We start from the raw sequence: 24,207 nt of genomic DNA, 5'->3' as shown, positions 1-24,207 counted from the left end.
ATACCCGCTTCTACAAAAGTGTAGGACACAAAGGGCAATAAGTCACTGGGGGTCATTTATTAAAGCTCGGAGTGTCATCCGTATTCCACAGAAACTGCTCAGCTGTAAATTAATTTAAAAAGCATGTCTATCAGTCAGTGAAAAACGGACCAAACACAGACACAACGCGAATGCCAGTCATGTCTATGATTTTTCACAGACCCATAGATTATATAATGGGCGTGATTAGTCTGCATCACGGACCAAAGTAGTGCATGTATCCATGATTTTCCACTTACCCATGGTCAGTTAAAAAAATACTGATATGTGTGCTGTCTGTGGAGAATATGCCAATTTATGTGATTAAAATATTAGGCTGAAAGTTATCTAATTTCTTTTTGTATTAATAATTTCCAGCTATAACGTATCGTACAATGCATTCTCGCTTTCTCCATTGATCAATGTTTTCAATATATTTCTAATGTTGCTACATTGAGTCTAACTTTTTTGTTTGTGTTGGTGTAGAGATATATCAGTCAACTGACCGCTGCAAACACAGAAATAAAATGTATTTATGGGTGTTAAGTGTGATAACATATTACTGCCAGACGCTCCTTGCAAAAAATGTAATGTCAAAGTATCTGAAATAGCTACAGTATTTCTCCGACTATAGGATGCACACACGTTTAGACAACAGATTAATTAAAACCTTCCTGGTCTAAAGCAGTAGAAGGGGTTATGAAAGATAGATATAGTAGATCTGGCCTTGCTTCCCTGTGTAGTAAGATCCATTCACTACTGGCGATCTTGGAAAAAAGGCATAATGGGACCAGCATTACCCTGGGTTCACACCTGAGCGTTTTACAGCGCGTTCAAACGCGCTGTAAAACGCTCAAGACATGAAATCCAATGCTTCCCTATGGGAATGGTTCACACCTGGGCGTTTTACAGCGCGTACGAACGCGCTGTAAAACGCCCGACGCTCAAACAAGTACTTGAGCTTCTTTGGGGCGTTTTGACGCGCGTTTGTGGCCATAGGACACTGCAGTCAATGACACAAACGCGCGTCAAACGCGCGTTTACTATTACAAAAACGTGCATAAAAACGCGCGACAAAAACGCGCGTTTGCGCAACGCTCAGGTGTGAACCCAGGGTTATGGAGCTGCTCCTGCAAATTAAATACTTACTCTGCATTGGCATTAGGCCTCCTGCATACGACCGTATGGCTTTTTCAGTGTTTTGCGGTCCATTTTTCACGGATCCGTTGTTCCGTTTTTTGTTTCTGTTCCGTTTTTCCATATGGCATATACAGTAATTACATAGATACAATTGGGCTGGGCATAACATTTTCAATAGATGGTTCTGCAAAAAACAGAACTGAAACGGAAGACATACGGATGCATTTCCGTATGTGTTCCGCTTTTTTGCGGACCCATTGACTTGAATGGAGCCACGGAACGTGATTTGCGTGCAATAATAGGACAGGTTCTATCTTTAAACGGAATGGAAAAACGTAAACGGAATGCATACGGAGTACATTCAGTTTTTTTTGCCGAACCATTGAAATGAATGGTTCCGTATATGGACCGTATACGGAACGCAAAAAACGGTCAGTAAACGCGGGGGGGGGGGGGAGAAACGGTCGTGTGCAGGAGGCCTTAGGTGTTACTTACCTCCCAGGCTCCAGCAGTATTTTGTCAGGAAGCTGAATGCAATGTGCACATCACGTTCACCTTCTACTCCTGCCCAGCACTGATTATACCGATAACGGCCAGGAAGGTATAGAGAGAAATGTGCAGCTATGAATTGCTACACAGTTCTCTTCATGTCAGAAAGATGAATGCGATGTGCACATCACGTTCAGCTTCTCCTGCTTCCTGTCAGAACATTGCAGCTATGAACACCAGCACAGTTGATCCACAAAATACAGATGACGTCTGTGTTGCATCCATTTTTTTTTTGTGTGGACCCATTGAGTTCAAAGTGTCCGTGGTCTGCATTTTGCGGCCAAGAATAGGACATGTTTTATCTTTTGTGCAACGGACATGAGGAAGCAGAAAATCACACGGACGATGTAGAGACTTTTTAGCAAGAATAAATTCATGTTGTAGTCTGAAAAAAATACAGTATGTTTATTTTAAACAGGTTTTCAAGGTGCCTGGCTGATACATAAAAGTCAGTCTGCAGATATCCACACGTACGGATTTAATATATTTACTGCTGTTTGGTGAAAGAAACAAAAACGTTAGCTTCTTCTTCTATAGGACTCGATACAAATGAATGTCACTAAGAGCCTCTTGGTCCGTCTCTGGTCCTAAGAAGATATCTGTATCCAGTTCAATTTCTTCTAACCACTGACTTAGCTGCATATTTATCTGTAAAATTAAACACAGAAATCTCATGAGCTTGAAAATGCTGGAAAAGTGTTGAATGTAATGAATAATTCCGAATTAACAAAAGGGTGCGGTACTTAATGTAAGTCAAGTGCGACATGTAACTCAGCTTTTCTGTGAGTTGTGTTTTTACAGCCAAATTACAGCTCTGAAATGGTCATAGAACACCAAGTTGCAAAGAAGTCACACATATTTTTTTTTTGTCATGCAACTTTTCTGTGGCTTATGCTACACATGTCGTATGTAACCCCAGACTAAAAAGGCAGCCAAGTCACAGAAAGGTTGCAGGCAAATCACTTGTTGAACACAACTTCCATTAAAGTCAATGGAGTAAAAGTCACGTGCTACCTGCAGCACAAAATTCATCAGGTCTGGCTTTTATTTGTGACTGTCGCATTGTAGTTGTGGCATGTTGCACCACTTAGGCTGAGTTCACACGAGCGTGACAGATTTGGTCCGGATGCGTTCAGGGTGCGTTGAGTTAAACTCGCACCATTTTGCAAGCAAGTTCAGTCAGTTTTGGCTGCAATTGCGTTTAGTTGTTCAGTTTTTTCCGCGCGGGTGCAATGCGTTTTGACGCTTTTTTATCGCGCGTGATAAAAAACGGAAGGTTTACAAACAACATCTCCTAGCAACCATCAGTGAAAAACGCATTGCATCCGCACTTGCTTGCAGATGCAATGCGTTATTAACGCAGCCCCATTCACTTCTATGGGGCCAGGGCTGCGTGAAAAACGCAGAATATAGAACATGCTGCGATTTTAAAGCATTGCAGAAGTGATGCATGAAAAAAAATGCTCATGTACACAGCCCCATTGAAATGAATGGGTCAGGATTCAGTGCAGGTGCAATGCGTTCACCTACTGCATTGCACCAGCGCGGAAATCTCGCCCGTGTGAACCTTAGGCTACATGCACACGTTCAGGATTCATGTGCGGAGAATCTGCACTGAAATCCGCAGGTGTTCGCAGGCAAATCTGTGCGGTCAATCCGCATTAATTGATGCGGATTTGCATGCGGATTTGGTGCAGATTTTCCGCATGCAGATTTCACTTAGTGAATGAAGAAAATCCGGTCAGGAAAAAAAAAATTAATTAACATGTCGCGGATTTAAAAATCCGCACCACAGGTCAAATTCCGCGCGGAAAAAATCTGCATCGTGTGCATTGAGAATTTCAAATTCTCATAGAATACAATGTACATGACCTACGGTGCGGATTTTCTGCACGCAAATCCGCGCGGAAAATCCGCACGCAATCCTGATCGTGTGCTGGGGGCCTTACAGTCATTAGATCCAGTGTCGTGTGGCACATGTCGTTGTGTAGCCCCAAGCATTGAAAGTCACATAATATTGGCTGACAGCATATCTCATGCACAATCGCTCCATAGTAGAGCGTAAACTCTGTTCTACAATAGATGGTAATGATGTGATCCTGTGTGTGATATGCTATCATGGCGGAGCAGTCTGACAGGAACGGGGAGAAGGATAACATCCCTCCTTCCAGTTCCTGCCAGGATGATCAGCCATGACAGCATATCACACACAGGATCATCATTACCATCTACTGAAGAACTGTCATGGCTGTGTCATGGTCTTGTTGTTGTGCGCCGTGACACGCTAGCCGTGCATGCTGGTTGCCAGGGGCAAAGCGTTGTGGTGCAGCATGTTTGTGCTTTCCTCCTTCTTCTGGTTCTTTCCCTGTCTGGTGCTGGAGGGGTTAACTTCCTGGCTAGGTGTGTTCTGGGTGTGGCCTCATGGCTCTTCTTAATCTGGTGCTGTGAGCCTGAGGTCAGATGTTCTCCAGCCTTGGTGTGTGCTGGGGATATGCTCCTGCCCTGGATATTCCATCCTTCCAGTGTGAGGGCCACCTAGTTAGACACCAAGGTCATCCTTCTGTATTTTCCCCTTCCTTCCCTTTTATATGTTTGGTGAGGGTTTATGTACAGGGTGTGTTGTTATGTTTAGTGTTGTGTTCCATGTCTGATCTGTTTGGTGTGTTGTCCAGCAAGGTTGCTAGTCATTCCCCTGCCTGTCTGTGCCTTTGCTGAGAGGGCCCCTGGGTTCCCCGGAGGGGGAACCACTTGTCAGTGAGCATCTCTACCTGGGGCCGCCATGTATTCTGTCCACATGGGGGTCCAGGTAGTCTTGATGCTAGTCTTCCCTTACCTTTCCTGCTTGGCCTGTGAGACTCCTGTTCGTCCGCCTTCTGGAAGAATAAGTAGTCTCTAGCTCCTAACCTTTATTCAACCTAACCTCAAGGTCCGAGGTTCCTGTGTATGAGCCCACCTACAATCTGGGTCTGTTCATACGGTTAGGAGTCAGGGCCAGGATTAGGGTGGCTTAGGAGGTGACCTGCTCCCTTTTTCCTGGTTTCCAGGCCTAGCTTCTTCCCTTTTTTACAACGGTATACGGTGGAGAGTTTTCCCCCACTCCCCATCGTGACAAGAACAGAATTTCCGCTCTACAATAGATAGCAATTGAGCGATCATGCATGAGATATGCTATCAGGCTGAGCCGCCTGACAGCAAAGCTCAGCAGTGTAAAGTGAATGCATTGCCAGAGCGCAATTTAGAGAGGCCCCGGTCCCCTATAGGCAGTTCTATAAGCAGAGTCAATCTCTCCTATCACAGTCTAGATAGCTGGATGCAATTGTTATACCATTCCTGAGCTATGGGTAGCTGCTTTAGCTGCTCATATATCTGGATTGGTAGCAGCTAGAGATATGAGCCTGGTCTTGTTTGAAAGCTGGCGGTCCAGAATGACAGCATTTCCACAACATCAGCAGGAGATATCACAGTTACAAATCGAGTCGGGAATAAACACAGTAAAATCTGCATTTACTTTCACTTTCAGCTGCATTCACTGCCATCCTGATTTCTAACAGCAGTATCTTCTTATATAGTGAAGATAATGCTGTGATTCTGGTATTGTTTGAAAGGTTGGAATGCCAGCCCTCAAACAAGACAAATCTCATATAATCTCTAGCTGCTACCAATCCGGAGATATGAGCCATGAGTTAAGTGGTTAAAGTGGGGCTATGTTCACATCTATGCCCTATTTTCTGCTCTTCTAGGACAGAAAAAAAAGGCAGAGCCATATTTGTCATGTGAAAGGAGTGAACGGCACCAGACAGATCCCACTATAATGGAATCCATCGGAATTCTATTAAAATCAGGACAAAATCCTGTGCTATTTATTTAGTATTGATTTTTCAATGGAATCTGTGACTGAGGCCCCTAAGAGAACCCTGGAGTAGATGTTGACCTAGCCTTATATCTTAGGTCTGACATTTTTGGTGACACGGATCAAGGATAAATTATTAACAAAGTGTTTCTTCCAAGAAGACAAGGATTGCCATTGAACAAAAGGCAAAGAAGAGACAAGGAGACTTGAGAGGACATTCACAATGCCTTTATCCTTACTTCAATATTCAATATTCATAGTTTTATACAAAAAATAAATCCGAGAACCTGTAAGAGGCATTGGCTTTTGGGTGAAGCCTATGTATCATCTAAGCTTAAAGTTTCATAGTAAGCGTCGTTCGTCCCTTCTCTCCTCTAGTGGTAATGTAAGATTGATGTTTATGTGACTTCAAGTCTTTGGCCCACACAAAGATAATCAGTGGATGTGTTATTTTTTTCCAGAATTACAAAACTAACAACCAACCTGGAGTTTGCTGAAGGATTCCTTTAAGCTAGGTACTGTGACTACAAGGCATCCTTTCTTCCTTAAGTTTTCATACATAAATATCCAGGCCCTAGAAAGGATGATTTTAAAAAACTGTTAACATAGACAAAATCAAATCTTATCATGACAGTGATGAAAACAACAAGCTCTTCAGTGTGCAAATCTGCCAAGTTTCATGGCACAATTAATACAACATGATAATTAGAATGGATGATGACACTGAACCAGGATTACCATTCACAGCAATGTGACTGCCAGGGACCTCTGAAAATCTTCAGTCAAAAGACCAAGGGCATGTTCTAGAGATTGAGGAGGTCATAGGATACATCCCCAACCACTGACATCTTATGTCAGAAGATGATTAAAGATGACACTTGCTTTTAAAAAAGTTTTCTCACAATGCAAATGGTTGTCATATTGCCAGGATATGCCATCACTTTCAAAATGGCGGAGTTCCAACTTCTAGAACAACTAATGATCCTGAAAATGAGGGGGCCATATTGCTGGATTTACACTTCCCAATTTTCAATTATTGGGAATGAACGTTCCTATGAATGCTCGTTCATCAGGTGAAACAATTGTTCATGCGGACACCTAAATTATTGTTTCTAGGAAGCGGATCCTGCTGTGTAAAGGGCGCTCTGCTGCCCACTAACAATGCAGGTGTAGGAGGATGATCAGTGATCACAGTATCCATCGCTCATCCTCATACTGCACTTAAAGGCTATGTACACCAGTGGAGGCAAATTTTGTTTAAGATTGCATTGTACTCATTTTGGGCTAGAAATCATCTTTTCAATTGGCTTTTATTAAAAATATTGAGCCATTCTGTGTGGTTAACTGTTTTTCTAACTGTGCGACTGGTACTTTCACTTTGTGCCAGTCATCTAATAACCCTTATCTCTAAACTACTAAAAAGGTCATAAACACTTATTTAAGCCACAGTCTTACCAGTAAGATCATCATTTCCAGCATGGCCGAGCGGTTAGGAAGCAGAGTGTCAGCACATTGCTGACACTCTGCTTGAAACGGCTGACATCTGTGCTGTGATGTCAGCCATTTAACCCCTTTCATGTCGCGGTCCTTTGGACCACTGTATGGAAGGGGTTAACAAGGAGGGAGCTCCCTCCTTCTCCCATCGGGGGCTGCTGTGCCATTTCAGCCCCCGATTCTTGACGGGATCACAGAGGGAGGGGGCCCCCCTCCCCATCACCCGCTGCTCTTTGTGGCAGCGGGTTATGGTTACCATGGCAACCGGACGCCTTCACAGGCTTCCGGCTTTCCATGGGGCTAATAAGACTTCTGCTAAAGGCAGAAGTCTGATCAGACTAAGTGCAAAGTGAAAATACAGTACAGTACACTATATATATATATATATATATATATATATAAAGAAAAACTGTGCAAAAAAAGCAATTTTTTTGTCACCTTACATCACAAAAAGTGTAATAGCAAGCGATCAAAGAGTCATAAGCACCCCAAAATAGTGCCAATCAAACAGTCATCTCGGCCCGCAAAAATCATACCCTACCCAAGATAATCGCCCAAAAACTGAAAAGACTATGGAGACACTAAAACATATATTATTATTTTTTGTTTCAAAAATGAAATAATTGTGTAAAACTTACATAAATAAAAAAAAAGTTGACATATTAGGTATCGCCACGTCCGCAATAACCTGCTCTATAAAAATATCACATGATCTAACCCCTCAGGTGAATACCGTAAAAAATAAAAAACGGTGTCAAAAAAGTCTTTTTTTGGTCACCTTACATCACAAAAAGTGTAATAGCAATCGTTCAAAAAGTCATACGCACCCCAAAATAGTGCCAATCAAACCGTCATCTCATCCCGCAAAAATCATACCCTACCCAAGATAATCGCCCAAAAACTTAAAAATATATGGCTCTCGGACTATGGAGACACTAAAACAAGATTATTTTTTTTTCAAAAAGGAAATAATTGCGTAAAACGTACATAAATAAAAAAAGTTGACATATTAGGTATTGCCGGGTCCGTAATTACCTGCTCTATAAAAATACCACATGATCTAACCTGTCAGATGAATGTTGTAAATAACAAAAAATTAAAACGGTGCCAAAACCGCTATTTCTTGTTACCTTGCATCACAAAAAGTGTAATATAGAGCAACTAAAAATCATATGTACTATTTGATAGTACCAACAAAACTGCCACCCTATCCCATAGTTTCCAAAATGGGGTCACTTTTTTTGGGAGTTTCTACTCTAGGGGTGCATCAGGGGGGCTTCAAATGGGACATGGTGTAAAAAAAAACAGTCTAGCAAAATCTGCCTTCCAAAAACTGTATGTCATTCCTTTCCTTCTGCGCCCTGCCGTGTGCCCGTACAGCAATTTACGACCACATATGGGGTGTTTCTGTAAACTACAGAATCAGGGCCATAAATATTGAGTTTTGTTTGTCTGTTAACCCTTGCTTTGCAACTGGAAAAAATGGATTCAAATGGAAAATCTGCCCAAAAAGTGAAATTTTATCTCTATTTTCCATTAATTCTTGTGGAACACCTAAAGGGTTAACAAAGTTTGTAAAATCAGTTTTGAATACCTTGAGAGGTGTAATTTCTAGAATGGGGTCATTTTTGGGTGGTTTCTATTATGTAAGCCTCACAAAGTGACTTCAGACCTAAACTGGTCCTGAAAAAGTGGGTTTTAGAAATCTTCTGAAAAATTTCAAGATTTGCTTCTAAACTTCTAAGCCTTGTAACGTCCCCAAAAAATAAAATGACATTCCCAAAATGATCCAAACATAAAAGTAGAGATATGGGGAATGTAAATTAATAACTATTTTTGGAGGTATTACTATGTATTATAGAAGTAGAGAAATAGACATTTAGAAATGAGCTAATTTTTAAAAAATTTGGGTAAATTTGGAATCATTTTATAAATAAAAATTATTTTTTTACTCAATTTTACCAGTGTCATGAAGTACAGTATGTGATGAAAAAACTATCTAAGAATGGCCTGGATAAGTCAAAGCGTTTTAAAGTTATTCACACATAAAGTGACACTGGTCAGATTTGCAAAAAATGGCCTGGTCCTTAAGGTGAAAATGACCCCGGTCAATAAGGAGTTAAATGCAGCACTTCATCTCCACTAACAAGCAGGCAATTGTCGGGAAGGAAGCGTTTAAAAATTGTCTGCTCATCAACGCAGTATAAATGAGCCTTTAGAACTACAATTCTTTCATTTTTTCCCTTTACAGAGAGCGGCCACAAGCACCGATGTGCAGGGAAAATTGTAAAGAGGTCATAATACTAAACAAGTGCTCCCCCTTCATTCTCTGGATCGGTGTGGGTCCCACAGGTCCTAGCAATCTGTCACAACATTACTTGTGGGAATATTAATTTAAGTTAAGAAACAACAACTGTACAGATATAATAGAGCCTTATATTTTTTTTAGCTCTATATGTTTTTCAGAATTTCTTAAACAAGACATCAGCTTTTCAGTCCGACACTGCATGTGCAGTAATCGCAGGGAGCTTTCACCACCGAAAGCAAACAGTTAATTATGGTAAATATTGTCTATCACAAATAAGCCCATGTTCACAGCAGTGTCAGGAATTTCCACTGTTCTGCTCTATTATAGGAGCAGAACAAGGAAAATAACCAAAGTGTTGAATTCAGCATATAACCAACATGAACAGAGCCAAAAAGACCCCACTGACCATAATGGGATCTGTTCAGTGTCCGTTTGTGTGTCCACCTTTTTAATGGGAATAAAGTTCTGTACACATTATCTTTTTGTTTGCTCTTGTGTGCAAAGTGTGCTGGAGTCCCCAAGGAGAGCCTCCAATGCAGATGTGAACAAGCCCTAAGGTTGATTACAGTCATATAGTACACTGAGAATTATACCCAATCGATACTTTGGGACCCAGATCGATACGACACTGGGTCTTACTATTTAATGATACTAGGCTGCACTGCTGCGCAGCCTAGTATCTGTTAGAGAACATGGCACGCGCCGCTCTCAGCACGCACCATGTTCTACTCAGCAGCACAGTGGAGAAGGAGCGAGTCTCTCAGTCCCTCCCCACTGTGATTCGGCTGCCGCTGCCACCAATGGGGAGTTAGCACTGCGGAGGAGGGGAGGGACTGTGGCCAGTGCGCCACCAATGAATGTAATTAACACATTCATTTAAGTGTAGCCAGCAGGTGTGGCACCTGAGGGATTGATTGCCACGGATCGCATGCCCTGTTATTGAGGCCGGGTATGTGATACCACCGCCGGCACCCGCATCCTACACCCCCAGTATTATAAATTATTCCCGGAGCTCCGATCGGTTACCATGGCAGCCAGGACGCTACTGAAGCCCTGGCTGCCATGGTAAGCTCCCTGCTGCTGTGTGTAATATGCACAGGGCAGCAGCGAGAGTGTAAGATCCTATTCACCCTCATAGAGCTCTATTAGGGTGAATAGGACAAGAGTTCTAGCCCCTAAGGGGGCTAATAGTTAGTAAGTAAAAAAAAAAAAAAAAACACCAAAAAGTTTAATTCGCCCCTTTCCCAATTTGACAAATAAATTTATAAACAATAAAAAACATATTACATATCGCCACGCCCAAAGAAGTGCAAACTATTAAAATATTTCCTATGCAGTGAACACCGTAAAATCTAAACTGCACAATTCGCCATTTTTAGTCACCTTGTCCCTTCAAAAAATAGGATAGGGCTGTTCTATTATGGACCGGACGTTCCATAAAATGTGGAATGCATGCAACTTTTTTGGTGTTTTATTTTTTCCGCATGGTATCGAATGATAATGAGTATTGCAATACTTTTTTATGGTATCGAAATCGAATCAATATTTTGGTATCGTGACAACCCTACTGACAATAGTGTAATAACTGTAATAAACAAAAATAATAATATAAAGGAATAACACTTGCAGTCATAGAGTTGCAGTGCCTCTTGAGCTGCAATACCAAGCACAGCCGCTATCTAATGGATGGTACTCTGTTTGGTAAGCTGCGAATAGGAGCTGTGGCCTCCTCATACAGCGGTTCAGAGAGGGTGCCAGGAGTCAGACCCCACCGATCAGATATTGAAGACCTATCCTGATGATAGGTCATCAATCTTATTCACCCAGACAACCCCTTTAAGCAGAGCACAGATCTCACTGACTAGCTCTCAGGTCAAGGCCCCTCCTGCCTCCCTGCACCATCTCAGGAGCCAGAAAAGGTGAGCTTGTCAAAGCTCAGTCTACATCCTCTCTTCTGCCTCATTGCTTGGCTTCTGGAGCATTAACAGGTAAGAATGTTACAAATGAAATATATAACATCTTGACCCAGAAAAAGAGGATCTCGCATTATTCCAGTCCCCTGTAATGAATACTCCCTTTTTTTAAAACAAACATATATAACACATTGTATAGTTAGTAAGCTGCTTACTTTATTTGTTCCTCTTTGCTCAGGAAGTATTCAAACACATTATTTAGTACAACCACATCAGCTTGGTGAAGAAGAGTCTTCTGACTGCAAATATCTGAATGGTTAACCTGCATGAAGAAACAGAAGACAAAAATACTTAGGAGCAAGTACCAGCAATGCATGCTGCTATACAGGATTCAGCTGAGCTATGGCCACTAACAAGAAGAAGCCTTCCAAAGAAACTCCGCTTAGAGAGTGGTGAGCGGTCCTCTGGACATGGATGACAATGGAGAAAATAAAGAATAAAAGAGCAGCCTGTAAAAGGACAATGCCGGCCATTCTAGCCCTCACGCGCCATGGTCAGTGTTTAATATGGCATCTAAGTGATTAGACAAAAGGAGGGGGGTCTCTCTGCCACCCTATCGCCCCGAAGTATTGCAGTATTACATCAGTGATCCATAGGTACAAATCTGCTGACAGAATGCCCATAAAAGGGATTGTTCAAAATAAAAAAAAATATGTCTGCTTTCTAACAAAAACAGTGCCACACTAGTCCACAGGTTATGTGTGGTATTGCAGTTCAGCTCCATTCACTTCAATGGCAGTCTCCTCCTACTATAACCAAGTGACCGAACATACCAGAGAACATAATGGGAGAACGGAGCGGCGCCCAGGGATAATAGTAAGTGCAGTGAGATCCCCGATCATGACACTTAGTTCACAATTTTTTGTCAGGTGAAAGGTCCTTTTTAATTATTTATTCCAGCTACACTACTCCAGTCTTCCCAATTAGCTGCAGTGGCGACATAGCCGTATACCCAGTTGACCGCAGTGGTTATGTGGGTAAAAAGGTACGTCAGCATTGCATCCAAGTAAACAGAGACTGTTAGAGAAAAATGGAGCAGCGGCATGGGACCGTAATGCATCTTTTATTGTTTTATCACATTTCCCCCCCTGGGCAATTTTTTGCCCAAATTAGACAAACTTAAGCCCACACAACTGGGCATGGCTGGTATAGTAGGTGTCTTTAGGTGGCATTTAGCATTTGGTAATTTGGTGGGTTGAGACATGGAACATGGGATGTCACTTTATGTTGGCCCCCATACTCCATGAATATAGAGAAAAAAATAAAAAGGGAATTACGGGGCGCGGAACAACTTATCAATAAAGATGATATAAAAAAAGACATCAGAGGATAAAAGATACAACGCGTTTTGGAGATGGACTGTCACCTTCCTCAGGTGTCTATAACTGACTTACCTGAATTCTGTCAGAAAAATGATACTTAGTTATGATTTTCTCTTGCAGCTCACAGAATTCAGCATTGATTTCTATTCCTTGCAATTTACTGGCTGAACTGTAAACATAACCCTAAAAAAGACATAAAATGATGACAAAGCATGAGTAACTTTAGTGTAATGTATTTTTGTAAATAAAAAACCATACTGTATTTTCATAAGGCAGTGTATACATTTTAGCTAAAAGAACGGAGGGCACTCAATAACTAGTAATACATGGACTATTATAAATGTATCAGTAATATAAACCCTTTTATTCCCCAAAAAAGTTAGAAACCTATAGACAATAAAATGGACTATATCTCAGATCAATACAGACCCTTTTCTTCTCTTACGGCATTGGGGGTGCCGTGGGGTACGCACCGGTCCATTTTCTGTTATCTGGGTGAAGTCGCGAATATTTCATTTAGTATATACATTTTCCATGTTCTTCTAGGGTGAAATACAGTATGATATTCTGCATATAGTAATGAACGATACTGACTGCAATTCAGATCTGTACAGCACAGTGTAATGTAGTCTGCAATGCACATGTCATATGCAAGAGGCCTTATATAATTATTACATAATGATATATAACACAGAAGTTACATTTTATATTTGCTGACTATATAGCCATTGTTGTTGAAAGACGGAGCGTCACTTTAAAAACATAGATTTTCTGGGCGTTTAATATTGATTGCCTATCTTAAGGATACGTAATCAATATCTGTGTCTAGTGAGCGCCGTGGCCTCTTTCTATGCCAGTGATGCCACGTTCATTGGTCACATGGCCTATTCGCAGCTCATTCCCATTCAAGTGAATGGGCCTCGACTGCAATACCAATCACAACCACTATACAATGTCCGGCGCTGTGCTTGGTTAGCTGTGAGGAGACTGTAGCTCTCAAAAAAAGCATCTTCAAAATTGGCGTGAGCGATCAGATATTGAAAGGGCCGGTGCTACCATAAGGCAGACCAAGCGGCTGCCTTAGGGCCCACCCTGGGGGAGGGCGGAAAAATGTGACATGGAGGCATGATGGCTGACATAGGGGCATGATGGCTTACATGGGGGGCTGATGGCTGACATGGGGGGGCTGATGGCTGACATGGGGGGCTGATGGCTGACATGGGGGGGCTAATGGCTGACATGGCGGCATGATGGCTTACATGGGGGGCTGATGGCTGACATGGGGGGCTGATTTGAGGTCCGATTAACATTGGGGGTCTGATTGGGGCTGTGAGCTGAGGTCTGATTAACATTGGGGGTCTGATTGCTGGTCTGACCTGAGGTGGGCGCCCCTCCCTCGCAGGTGAGTTGCGAGGGGGGGGGGGGGGGCAAAATGTAGCTTGGCTTGTGTTGGCAAAAATACTTGCACCGGCCCTGGATATTGATGACCTATCCTGAAGAAAACTCCCCGAAAATTCCTGTAAAACCTATAGAACACAAAGCAAGGATAACTGTAACTGTAATGTTTCAAAAGGGACAGAAAGTGATGGTATATTGCTTGGATTGCCAGGACACCCATGATACTCTGAAATATCATTTCCCATGCACCGAGATTGTCTCAGCCACTCACTATGCGGGGAACTACATTACAGCCCCATTCACTTGAATGGAGCTGTGTTGCATTTCATTGCACAGCAAGATCACCACTGAGCAAGAAATAAGATGAGGCGACCTTGACGCCAGGCCCCTACCTATCATAATGGTATGGCATATTGTAATCATATGCCATACCATTGTTAGATTGGAATACCCATCTAATCTCATGTCCTACCGCGTATAGCACTGCTCCAAGCCTTGAGCCCACATCCAATAAAGTCTTCCCACTCAGATCAGGTAAGGCATGCTGGAAAAGAAACTTGAGTTCCAAAATAGAGAAAGAATGTGAAAGAAAGTCTGCAAATGAAAAAATAAAGAAGACGTTCACAGGTAAGGTACCAATATGCTCATTACAATATTGTGTATATGAAAGCACAGATGTAGCAGAGCTCACCACACGTTTAAGGCTACTTTCACACTCGCGTTTGGTGCGGATCCGTCTTGTATTACATTGAAAGTCAATGGGCGACGGATCCGTTTTCAATTGCACCGTATTGTGTCAGTGAAAAACTGATCTGTCCCCATTGACTTACATTGTAAGTCAGGACGGATCCGTTTGGCTCCGCCAAGTCATGCGGTCACCAAAATGCTGCAAGCTGCGTTTTAGTGACCGTCTAAAAAAACGCAACGGAGACCAAATTGATGCATTCTGAACAGATTCTTATCCATTCAGAATGCATTGGGGCTGAACTGATCCGTTTTTGGCCGCTTGTTAGAGCCCTGAACGGATCTCACAAGCAGACCCAGAAACGCCAGTGTGAAAGTAGTCTAACATTTAAAAAAAAAAAAGTGTACAATAATAATTTGCCAAAAAAAAAAACTTGTGCAAGTATGATCTATTCAAAACAATGGTTAATTTGTATGTCCACTGGAGGAAGGAAGCAAATCTCTGGACACTTATTAAACTGTATTCCTTACTTCTTAAGTGAACCCCAGCAGAAAACCAACAGCAAGTATATTAGTCGGTTATAATATGTGTATTTTGGAAAATGCATGATAAAAGATCTATCAGGTATAGACCCTAACTGGACAAACTCTGTCCATATGCCATACTGGGCATTACTGTTGAAAAGAGTAGGGAGCGGCTGGAAATACTGGCTTCTGCACTGGAGCTCCTGGTGTTCATTCGTTGCAACATTAAAAGGCATTCTACCAATATTTACAGTGGCCGAGGCTGCCTGACTGTGCAGGCGCACCCCATGTACATTGCAGGTTGTAACTGGGCTAGGATCATGTGCCGAATGTACGGCATGTGATCCAGGAAGTGCAAGCCAATTACACCAGGGTGGCGCAATACTGGGCCGGTAGGAATATTTTCAACATAATCACTGTTAAAGAAAAATGTTTTAAAAATGTGGATAACCTCTTTGTTACGTATATCACAGCCGGACAACAATTGCTCTGGGGGCAATCTCCTCCACTCAGTTTCTTTATAGCAAACAATATTTGGGCGGTTACAGTACAGTGTAATATGATGTTACACCAATCATTTTCACTGTAATACAAATTAATACATTAATTATAAACAAATTATATCGCTGTCTCGAATGCATGTTTGGAGAGAATATGGGAAAATACAACATTTAGATAAAAAAAGGATACATAAGTGGACATCTGGAACTTACTTTAGAAACACATTCCAAATATATAGATTATGAAGATGTAGTGGGGACAGTTTGGTTATCTGCCACAAATATACAGACCTTGAAAGGCAACAATTAATGGAATTAATGGAGTCATTTATGTAACATGTCTAGAAACACTTTGGGGTCAATTATTAAGACCGCCACCGTCTTAGACACTGGTCTTAATAACCCTGTGCGCTGGCGGTGGATCCGCTGAAGTTATGAATAGGTGCCGGCCTCTACATAACATCAGCGCATCCACCTTCAGTCTAAATCTAGGCCAGATTCCTTGCTGGCTTAAATTTAAACCATTTTCTACGCCTCAAACAGGCATAGAAAATGATAAATGAGACCGGCCGCCCCCTTCCCCACACCGCCTTTCTTAGACCTTGTGCGAGTGGAGAAAAGTTGCAGATTGTGGCGCAAATAATCTCTGTGCCGCAATCTGCAACAGATATCAGTTAGTAAATGACCCCTTTATCTCTAATCTTGTACCTGCAGATAAATGGAATTTAACCTTGGCTTTGTATCTTGTATTAAACTTCTTCAGTCAATTTTATATTATGTTTTTGTTGAAACCAGACAAAATGGAAAATGAACTTTGTGAGAACAGAGGTCCTGTGTTAAAGGGAACCCGTCACTGGGATTTTGTGTGTAGAGCTGAGGACATAGGTTGCTAGATGTCCGCTAGCACATCCGCAATATCCAATCCCCATAGCTCTGTGTGCTTTTATTGTGTAGAAAAAATGATTTGATACATATGCAAATTACCCTGAGATGAGTCCTGTCCCTGACTCATCTCACGTACAGGACTCCTCTCAGGTTCATTTGCATATGTATCAAATCGTTTTTTTTACACAATAAAAGCACACAGAGCTATGGGGACTGGGTATTGCGGATGTGCTAGCAGCACATGTCCTCAGCTCTATACACAGTTCCCTTTAACACAGGACCTCTGTTCTTACGATTAAGCACTTTTCAGAAGAATGAGACAGAGTGATTGCTTTCTGCTCCTGTTAGGTTGTACAACCAACACCGACCCAAGCGGAGACAGACTGCACTCATCTCCTACAGGTTCCTGTGGATATCATTCCACCCAGAGATTGAATCCTCTACGCTGTGATATCTATATCCCTAATTTTTTATCTGTAATCTGTCACTGTGATGCCTTTATTTTGGAGTTTTTGTATTCTCTGTGCTTCTGTAACATTGTGAACTTCCCCATGGTGGGACTATTAAAGGATTATCTTCTCTTCTTCCCTATTCAACCCCTTTGACTACAATATTACATTATTTTTCTTATGGGGATACACTAGTACTTAAAGTCTGCCTCCAGCTAAAACGTAAAAATTCTGTTTTGACAGTGGTAAACTTCCAGAAAAGTTGCTTGATTGGATCCCCACACTGTGGAGCGACTGGAGCTGACAGGGAGCGAACACTGTGGTCACCAATAATTTTATTTCGCTTACTACTGAAATAGTAGATTGCAACATCAAAACACTAAAATTAGTAAAGTCACATGAAGACACAGTGATAGGTAAAACCAGCTCTGTAATGTTAGGACCCCACTAAATGACCCGTATTTTAACTTCCTAGACCTTGTTGAGTGGGATGTGAAGGAGAAATGACATTAAGGTTAAAGAGGACCCGTCACCACAAAATGCTATGCAATCTGACAGCACCATGTTATAGAGCAGAAGAAGCTGAGCAGATTGATTTATATTTTTGTATATTTATACATTTATACCACTGCTTTTTCTGCCTCCTGTGAAGAGACATCGTGATTGATAACATTGTATATATAAGTTTGCATAAAGAGAAAGCTGTCAGTCACTGGCAAAACCTCCTCCTGTACCAATGGTTAGTAACAGGGCTTCAGATGTAAATGTAAAAATTACAAGTTTTACAGAATGTTTTCCCACAAAAATAAATATTAATCTGCTCGGCTTCTCCTGCTCTAGAACATAGTGCCTTCAGATTGCATTGCATTTTTGGGTGACAGGTTCTCTTTAAGGAAATGCAGTTAAAAGGGTTCTCCACTTTTGCTATATTGATGACCTGTCCTCAGGATAGGTCATCAGTAACAGATCAGCAGGGGCACGAGTGCCGGTACCCCACCGATTAGTTGTTAGAGGAGAATGCAGCCCTTGTACAAGCACTGTGTTCTCTTCAAACTGCTGAATGGCGAGGGTGTTGGCAGTAGGGCCCCGTCGATCTGATTTTAATGACCTATCCTGAGGACAGGCCATCAATATAGGAAAAGCGGAGAACCCCTTCAAGTGCAGTTCTTTTTGTGTAGTCAGCGACTCACCTAGTGGAGCTGTTTTTGTAGAACCACATGACGTACAGTAATTACGGCTCATCTTTCCTTCTTCACATAATGAATCAATTGCCTCATCGTTATAAAGAAAGGCATCTACATGAAGGGTCGGCTTCTGGAGCCTTTGAATCTGAAAATACATATTAAGAAAAATACTAACACGTGTGTGTTGACTGGATCAGACAATTAGACTATAAAAGATGAGGAATGCAGAAAAATGCCCCTGTATTACATGTTAAAGGAGACCTTTCACTAGTATACAAACTAAAAACTAACTATATCTGTTGGCAGAGCGGCGCCCAGGGGTCCCCCTGCACTTACTAGTATGCCTGGGCGCCGCTCCATTCGCCCGGTATAGGCTCCGATGTCTCAGCTCCGTCTGTTGTACTGGACTGATTTTTTGTATGAGGCGTGTCCCTTGCTGCAGCGCTGGCCAATCGTAGAGCACAGCTCATAGCCAGGCTATGAGCTGTGCGCTACGATTGGCCAGCGCTGCAGTAAGGGACACGCCTCATACAAAAAATCAGTCCAGTACAACAGACGGAGCTGTACAACACAGATGTACAGCAGTTCTCAGAAACAGCCGTTATACAACTAATCGCTAATTATACATCGCTAATGTCAGTCAGCTACATAACAGTATTTCTGGTGGTAGAAACCCTTTAATGGGGCTGAGCTGCAATACCAAGCACAACCGCTATACTATGTATGGCGCTGTGCTTGGTTAGCCGTGGTGCTCACAGGAACGCTGGTGTCTTCTCAAACAGCTGATCAGCAGGGGGTCCCAGGTGTTGCACCCTCACTGATCAGATACTGATAGGTCATCAGTATAAAAATCTTGAAAAACCCTTTTAAGGCTATGTTCACACTTGCGTTGTTGTTTTCCAGTATTGAGATCCGATCCGTTTTTTTTCCATTTTGATTTCACACGACTACATCCTAATGGAACGGATACATCCTGATGTGCAAAATCAAAACGGATCTGTTTAATTCCGGTATAATTCCTCTGCCGGATCTCAATACCAGAATTAACAACGCAAGTGTGAAAGTAGCCTAAGGTTTCCATTCCCAAAAATCCTGAAAACGACAGAAGCAATAATGACTTGTGCAGTGTGCCAGAAACAAATGTATCATCTTCATTCTAAAACCTTAAATACCGTATCTCACATTTTCCTGTGCTTGCTTCTCAGATATCACCATCGCCTCCACTGGCAAGCAGTTTCGCAGATCGTCAGCAATATTGTGGAGGAGAACATCTGCATTGCTTGTTGTTAGCTCTTCTATTTCACCTACAAACAGAAATACTTCAGTATAGAAAAGAAATTGACATCAAAGCAACAATGATGGAGGCTCTGCTGATATTGTCCTCTAGCTACCATTTGAGGTATTGAAGGAAGTTTCTGCTGAGCAGACATTGGGGAGATTTTCTCTACAGCCGCCATCATGGTGATAACTTTGGTGCAGTTTTTTGGTGCCTAACTTTAGGAAAGTAATAATAAGAAATATTCCACCTTTAACCCTTTCACTATCGGAGGTTTGTTTTTATTTTTGCGTTTTCATTTTTCTTCCCTATCGTCCTTGAGCCATAACTTTTTTATATTTCCGTTCACATAGCTGTATGAGGGCTTATATTTTACGGGAAAAGTTGTATTTTCTAATGCCGACATTAATTATGGCATACAATGTAGTAGGAAGCGGTACAAGATTTCAAATGGGGTGGAATTGAAAAAAAGAAGCAATTCCTCTACCGTTTTACAGGGTTTGTTCCCACGGCGTTTCGTTTGCGGCAAAACAGACCCGTGTCCTTCATTCTCTGGGTCAGTACGATTACAGCGATACCCCATATGTATAGGTTTTTTATGTCTAAAGAGTGTAAAAATAAATTTGAACTTTGAAATAAAATATGTTTTTTACATCACCGTGACTTTTTTTTTTCTTTTTTTTATAGTTATATCCACTGAGCTGTGAGGGGGCTTCCCTTTTTGCAGGATAATCTGTAGTTTTTATTAATACCATTTTGGAGTGTGTGTGACTTTTTGATCACATTTTATTACATTTTCTTGGGTAAGAGAAGTAATGAAAAAAAATGGCAAATTGGCCATTTTGACCCTTTTTTCCGTTATGCCATTCGCTATATTGGAAAAATATTTTTATGTTTTAATAGTGCAGGGGCATTTTGGTCGCGGTGATACTCATGATGTTTATATTTCTTGTTATTTAGGTTTTTATTTTTTTATTATACGGAAAGGGGGGTGATTTAAACTTTTTATATTATTTATATATTTTTTAACTTTTTTTGCAATGATTTTGAAGCTCATATATGAGCCTACAAAATCTGTTTTTTTAATTTATAATTTTGAACAATCATGTATTTTAAAATGAGTTTATTACTGTCTATTGCTCATTTCTTATGTTGGCCTGCCAACTGGTGGCCAAAATAAGAATTGCAGCATGAATGCTCGAGGTCTCTTCCGCGAGACCAAGTGCATTCAAAGCAACTACCGACATCCCCATTGGCCGCAGGGGATGTCGGTAGGATGCCTGGAAGCGCGAGCTTCCGAGTATTTGACACTCAAGACGCCGTGATCTCACTTGATCACAGCATCGAAAGCCTTTAGTTATCGCGATCGGCATTATAGACGGTTGCGGTAATTAGCCACAGGTCTCTGCTGTTTGAAACAGCAGAGACCTGCCGGCCATGATGCCCGCTGCACGTGCGAGCGGGCGCCATGTTTACACATCACTCCAGCCGCTGGTAGTGAAAGGGTTAAGAGGACTCGACCTTCAGCTATATAGAATGATGGCTAATTCAAATATTGCTTTCTAACCAGGTGGGCTACTTTTCTAAAATTGTAGGGGAGATTTACCAAAAGTGGTGCAAAGGAAAACTGGCTTAGCTTCCCGTAGAAATTAATAAGATTCCACCTTTCATTTTTCAGAGCTCCTTTAGAAACTGAAAGGATCAATGTGATGCCATGGGCAACTAAACCAGTTTTTCTTTGTACCACTTGTTGTGATGTGGAGAGTATAAGTGCTGGAAGGCGTGTATATCCCACCCGGATACCTCAGCTGGGTGAGATAAATAAAATCCAGAAAGCTGCAGGGATTTCAGCAAAGCGTAGTTTGCTGAGACTGTTGTTTTTACATTTTTTTCTGGGCTGGATTTCATTTGGACTGGTGGATGTTTGGTAGTGGGATCTGCCAGTCCACACCCTTCCAGTACGGGTGTTGTTGTTTACCTGAGGTGATCGCAGGTGAGGCCTGCTGTAACCAAGGAGGGATAAAACCAACCCTCTGTGTGTCAGTCTGGGGGTAGAAGTCTTGAAACCAAGGCTCTGGGTGGTCTCAGCCAGGAGGGCTGAGGGGCCACGTGTAGCCCGATCTCTTCCGTCTGGACTTGTGAGCGGACCTGCTGAGGCCTGGACCTTGGGACCCTGTGAATAAGCTGTGCTTAGAGGTGAGTCAGGGAAAAGTACTGTGTATTAGTTACAGCCCAGACGGGCAGGTGTTTATTTGCTGTTTTGTGTGTGCTGGTGCCAAAATAAATGACCATTTGGACTTTAAATCCACTGTCTGACGAGACGTCTGTGATTGCGACCCCCTGAGAGAGAGCGATCCCTTACACACTTTTGATAAATCTCCCCTGTAGTACCTAAATTGCGCAAGCATGAAACAGAGGTTGTCCATGATTAGAAAAAGATGGCTTTCTCCCAAAAATGGCGCTAGCGATTGTGTCTGGTATTGCAGCTCAGCTCCTTAGAAGTTACTGGAATGGAACTGCAATGTAACACACAACCTGTGGACAGCTGTAGTGCTGTTTTAGTAAGAAATCCGCTATGGTTTCTAATCCTAAAAAATCCAAAAGGTAAAACTATACCTAATACTTATAACATTTGCCTAGTCAAAATATTCAGAATGGCCTCTTTCACACAAGTGTACTTGCAGTGATCCGTATTTGGTGTACCAGAATGTGCTGTTAAAGGGGCTGTCAGGTTTCAGAGCTGAACCTGGACATATCCCCTTCTTCACCCAGACAGCCCCTCTGAGATGAGCATTAGAGCATTTCATGCTCCGATGCTCTCCCTTGCCCTGCACTGAATCGCGAAAGGGAAAGGGCAAGGGCTTTTTCAGCAGATCCGGTGACGTACCGGGTCTCGCCATGGGAATGCTAGGCAAAGGCTTCTGCCTACCAGTGAGCCTGAACTATTGGGCGGGCTTTAGAGCCGCCCTAGCCTCCGCCTAGCAGTATAAAAATATAAACAAAACAGCTCTTGCCCTGCGTGATACAGTGTGGGACATGGACATATACTGTATTTTCGGACTAGAAGACGCACTATACCATAAGACGCATCTAGGATATAGAGGAAGAAAATTGGAAAAAAATATTTTTCAGCATTCCTCCGATCAGATGCCACCATTCCTCCTCAGACCAGACCCCCAAGCTCTATCGGACCTCAGATCGGACCCCCAAGCCCTATCAGACCAGACCCCAAAAGACGGCTAGAGAGCGGTGAGTACAGCCATCAAAGCAGTTCTCTCACCTCCTGCATGCTGATGACAGCTTCCATAATGGAAGCAGTCATTAGCATTTGCACTATAGGACACACTGCCACCCACCTTTGCAGGAATAAAAGTGTGTCTTATAGTCTGAAAAATACAGTATTTTCCATTAGTATTTAAAGTAGGCGGCACATTTTGTGCGTGGTCTTACAAATACACCTATTATAGTCTACAGGAGTGTATCAAAAATGCAGGAAGGAATACGCATGTAAATCTGGATGAATTACTGAAGCAGTACTGATGACAATCTTGATGGTATATTCTCCGGAATCTGTTTGTGTTTGTATTCTGGAGTCAAAACATGGATGGATTTGAATACGCTTGTGTGACAGAAGCCAATATCTAGTTCAACTCCACCAAATTGTGGCTGCTGATTTTATGAGGGCGCGGTGGTGGCGGTTCATACTTTCTTCCTTGTAAAGACAATAAAGAAGCAACTTTGCAAATAGTCTTGATTACAAATATTTAGTTTTTATGCATACAGTTCCTATGCAGTCCTATGTGTCTCCATAGTTACAGACTTCAAACTCTGGGTGTAGATACCTACGCGCTCTTCCAGAAACAATGGGAGTAAGGGTAGGTTCACCAATGAGTTGCTTTTTTAGAAGGTTTTGAGGCAGATTTTCCTGCAGGTTTAAAAAGGAATGGAAAATATAAAGGAAGAAATTACATTTCTCCTGCCTGCTGGATCCACTTCTGGCTTTGGCAGAAAAACCTGCCTCAAAAAATCCGAATACGTACGTGTGAACCTACCCTGACACAATTACAGGACACAAACGTAGGCTTTTTTTTTTTATAAGATGAAGGCAAGAAACCTAAAAAAATAATAAAGGGGGAAGATCAAACAAACACACTGCAAAATATCACAACTACCTTGTGTGAGAATGCTGCTGTAAAAAAAGACATATTATAAAAATCAGATCCCTTGTGAAAAGATCCTATAAAAGCTGCTATCATTCACACGTATATGCACGTTTCTATGAAAATTCTCAAAAACAAAGATGATTATAAAGATATCAGACACGATTAGTGATCCATCCCCCTGATGTACAGAAGCCTGAAGTGGCTGACAACAAAGAGCAATAGACTGCATTCAACACGAAGGAAGCCCTGTGCTGCTTACTGCTGGTTTTCAGCCACTGGATAACCTTGGGCAGGACACCGGGGGACACCTGTCCCAGCAGACTGAAGATAGCACCCTGAGCTTCAGCTAAATCCATCTGACAGGCGCCTCCGAGTAATTTACCTCATTATGTTTATGGGTGTACCAAGATGGCTGCCAGGAATGGCATACATAACATAACACAGACTATAGCGGGAAAGGAACTCGGGTCTTTCACGACGTTAATTAAA

At 42.0% G+C, this 24,207-nt stretch overlaps 1 protein-coding gene across 1 annotated transcript; it reads right to left on the bottom strand.

The window, feature by feature from the left end:
* Window positions 1–2,094: 2,094 nt before the first annotated feature.
* Window positions 2,095–24,112, bottom strand: LOC122921872. Its single transcript, XM_044272164.1, has 8 exons — window positions 23,978–24,112; window positions 19,462–19,583; window positions 18,286–18,424; window positions 14,525–14,646; window positions 12,727–12,837; window positions 11,488–11,594; window positions 6,041–6,131; window positions 2,095–2,355 (listed from the first exon to the last, which is right to left on the bottom strand). Exons 1-8 carry the CDS (start codon window positions 24,072–24,074, stop codon window positions 2,239–2,241), a joined length of 906 nt encoding a protein of 301 aa, XP_044128099.1. The 5' UTR covers window positions 24,075–24,112; the 3' UTR covers window positions 2,095–2,238.
* Between the last annotated feature and the right edge of the window lie 95 nt (window positions 24,113–24,207).

This window comes from Bufo gargarizans, chromosome 11 (genome assembly GCF_014858855.1).
Source record: "Bufo gargarizans isolate SCDJY-AF-19 chromosome 11, ASM1485885v1, whole genome shotgun sequence".
NCBI classification, from domain to species: domain Eukaryota; kingdom Metazoa; phylum Chordata; class Amphibia; order Anura; family Bufonidae; genus Bufo; species Bufo gargarizans.
This window is presented reverse-complemented; position numbering and strand designations above follow the sequence as displayed.